The 2,230-nt window shown below is 42.6% G+C and overlaps 1 protein-coding gene across 1 annotated transcript; it reads left to right on the plus strand.

Annotated features, from left to right (window-relative positions):
- Positions 1 to 244: 244 nt before the first annotated feature.
- LOC110898037 (fatty alcohol:caffeoyl-CoA acyltransferase) lies at positions 245 to 2,017 on the plus strand. The gene is made up of 2 exons (XM_022144776.2): positions 245 to 1,492; positions 1,687 to 2,017. The coding sequence occupies exons 1-2, from the start codon at positions 288 to 290 to the stop codon at positions 1,829 to 1,831; spliced, it is 1,350 nt and encodes a 449-aa protein (XP_022000468.1). The 5' UTR covers positions 245 to 287; the 3' UTR covers positions 1,832 to 2,017.
- Positions 2,018 to 2,230: the final 213 nt, after the last annotated feature.

A 2,230-nucleotide genomic window follows, 5' to 3' on the forward strand; every position in this document is an offset into this window, starting at 1 on the left:
TTTGACATCTGTGACTCATGCAATGTTGTTTTGTTCAATGTTCATATACCCACAGAGATATACTGGTGTAAAAAAAGGAATGACAAATGAGATGCAGAGAGAAAAGAAAAGAATGCAAATATTAAATTATGAGTGTAGGTAGGAGGGTGCATTGAATATCACCCCCTTCCCATAGAATCTTGGGCAAATCTTTAAAAGTTATATTTATATCTACTCTCTCCTTTATATATAAACTATATGTCAACATATCTTTATCTATATATCCATACCATTTTATACAATTGATCATGATCAACATGGTAAACTCTAGCTCTAATGTTCAAGTCAAAGAAGCAGTCTTCATCACCCCTTCAGACCCAACTCCTTCTCATGTCCTCAAGCTTTCCGCTATCGATTCACAATTATTTTTACGTTTCACCATTGAATACTTGTTGATCTACCGCCTTGGTAGGGCGTCTGACAAGCGGGCCATTGTGGCCCGTGTTAAGGACGCCCTGGCTCGAGCCCTGGTCCCTTACTATCCTTTGGCAGGGCGAGTCAGGGCTCGAGTAGATGGCTCTTGTCTTGAAGTTGTTTGTCGTGGTCAGGGTGCGGTTTTTGTTGAATCAAGTGGTGAGTATTCGGTTGCCGATTTTGAAAAGGCCCCACGGTATGTTTCGGAGTGGCGGAATCTTTTGGCGTTTGAGGTGACAGAAGTCGTCAAAGGGGCCCCACTGCTAGTCATGCAGCTAACGTGGCTCTCCGACGGCTCCGCTGCTCTTAGTGTTGGTTTTAGTCATTGTATATGTGACGGTATAGGAAGCGTCGAATTTTTAAAATATTTCTCCCAATTAGCCGTTGCATGCCAGTATGACGCAACGGCTGAATTAAAACCGAAACCAAAACCAAAACCCGTTTGGGACAGATACCTTTTAGATCCCACACCATGCACACTACAAACAAGTCACCACCCCGAGTTCACCCGAGTTACCGACTTTAGCAACTTCTCAACTCGGTTCAACCCCGACCAACTCACTCCCACCGCTACCACATTTCACGAATGGAGAGTAAACGAGTTAAAGACACTCGTTGCCTCAACGAGTCAACTCAGTATATCGTCATTCACGACATTCGACGTCGTGTCAGCCCATATATGGAGAAGTTGGGCCCGAGCTTTAAACTTTCCACCACAACAAACCCTAAAACTATTATTCAGCATTAACATTCGAAACCGAGTCAAACCGAGTCTACCCAATGGGTACTACGGCAACGCAATCGTCCTCGGTTGCGCGCTAACCACCGCCCGACAACTAACCGAGAACGGACTAAGCTACGCAACCGAACTAATAATCGAAGCGAAAAACCAAGTCGACGACAACTTCGTCCGAGAAGTCGTCGACTCAGTGAGTCTGAGTTCAACTCGGGCGAGTCAAGTACCTGACTCAGTTGGGGTACTCATTTTGTCCCAGTGGTCAAAACTAGGGTTGGAAAATGTTGACTTTGGGCTTGGGAGACCTGTTCACAGGGGCGGAACTAGAGGGGGGTCAAGAGGGTCCGCTGACCCCCGGACATAGAAATTTGTAAGATTTTTATATGTACAATCTTAGATTTTGTAGGAAAAAACATGTTTTAGACTCTCTAGTTGTAGCCGGTAGAAAAGAGAGTCTTATGATTACCCCTTAACAAAGAAGTTCTGATTCCGCCACTGCCTGTTCAGGTGTGTCCCGTATGTACAGATAAGTACTGCATACTTGTGCCAGTACAAGATCACAGCCGTTCAATTAAATCTATGTTGGCAGTGCCTACGGAAGCTGTTGGGAGATATGAGCAGCAGATCAAAGCCCTGGAATAAGTCGTTGACTTTTGTGTTGGTTTTGTTGTTTAATTAATGTTTTTGTGTTTTCCGAGTCAAATCTTTTATTATCGTAAGCGAATCAAGTCGTCACGTGGAATATTGGACACGTGGAGGTGATGACGACAAACAAGAATGTACAAATGTTAAATGTCGATCATTATGCAAACATGGTAGCATTATTTATGGGTTGTTTCATGGACTTTTCATGATTAATTTAATTATAACAACTAATTAGTTAGTGGGATATTGAATTTAAGACAAAATTAGAAATCAACCTTTATGTTATATCCAAACTGTACTTCGTACCTTTCACTATGAAATCGAAAAAAACCAACCTTTATGTTCATGTTTTGATACAGGTTCAACCTTTACCACTAACCTCGTCCAAAAACTCAG

The sequence above is a fragment of the Helianthus annuus genome, chromosome 15 (genome assembly GCF_002127325.2).
Source record: "Helianthus annuus cultivar XRQ/B chromosome 15, HanXRQr2.0-SUNRISE, whole genome shotgun sequence".
Classification (NCBI taxonomy): Eukaryota; Viridiplantae; Streptophyta; class Magnoliopsida; order Asterales; family Asteraceae; genus Helianthus; species Helianthus annuus.

Bases quoted from the DNA above. Each gene is read 5' to 3' on its own strand.
- LOC110898037 (XM_022144776.2), top strand. From the start codon at position 288: ATGATCAACATGGTAAACTCTAGCTCTAATGTTCAAGTCAAAGAAGCA. The intron at 1,493-1,686 runs ACCTGTTCACAG...GATTCCGCCACT, and splicing joins GTTGACTTTGGGCTTGGGAG to GCCTGTTCAGGTGTGTCCCG.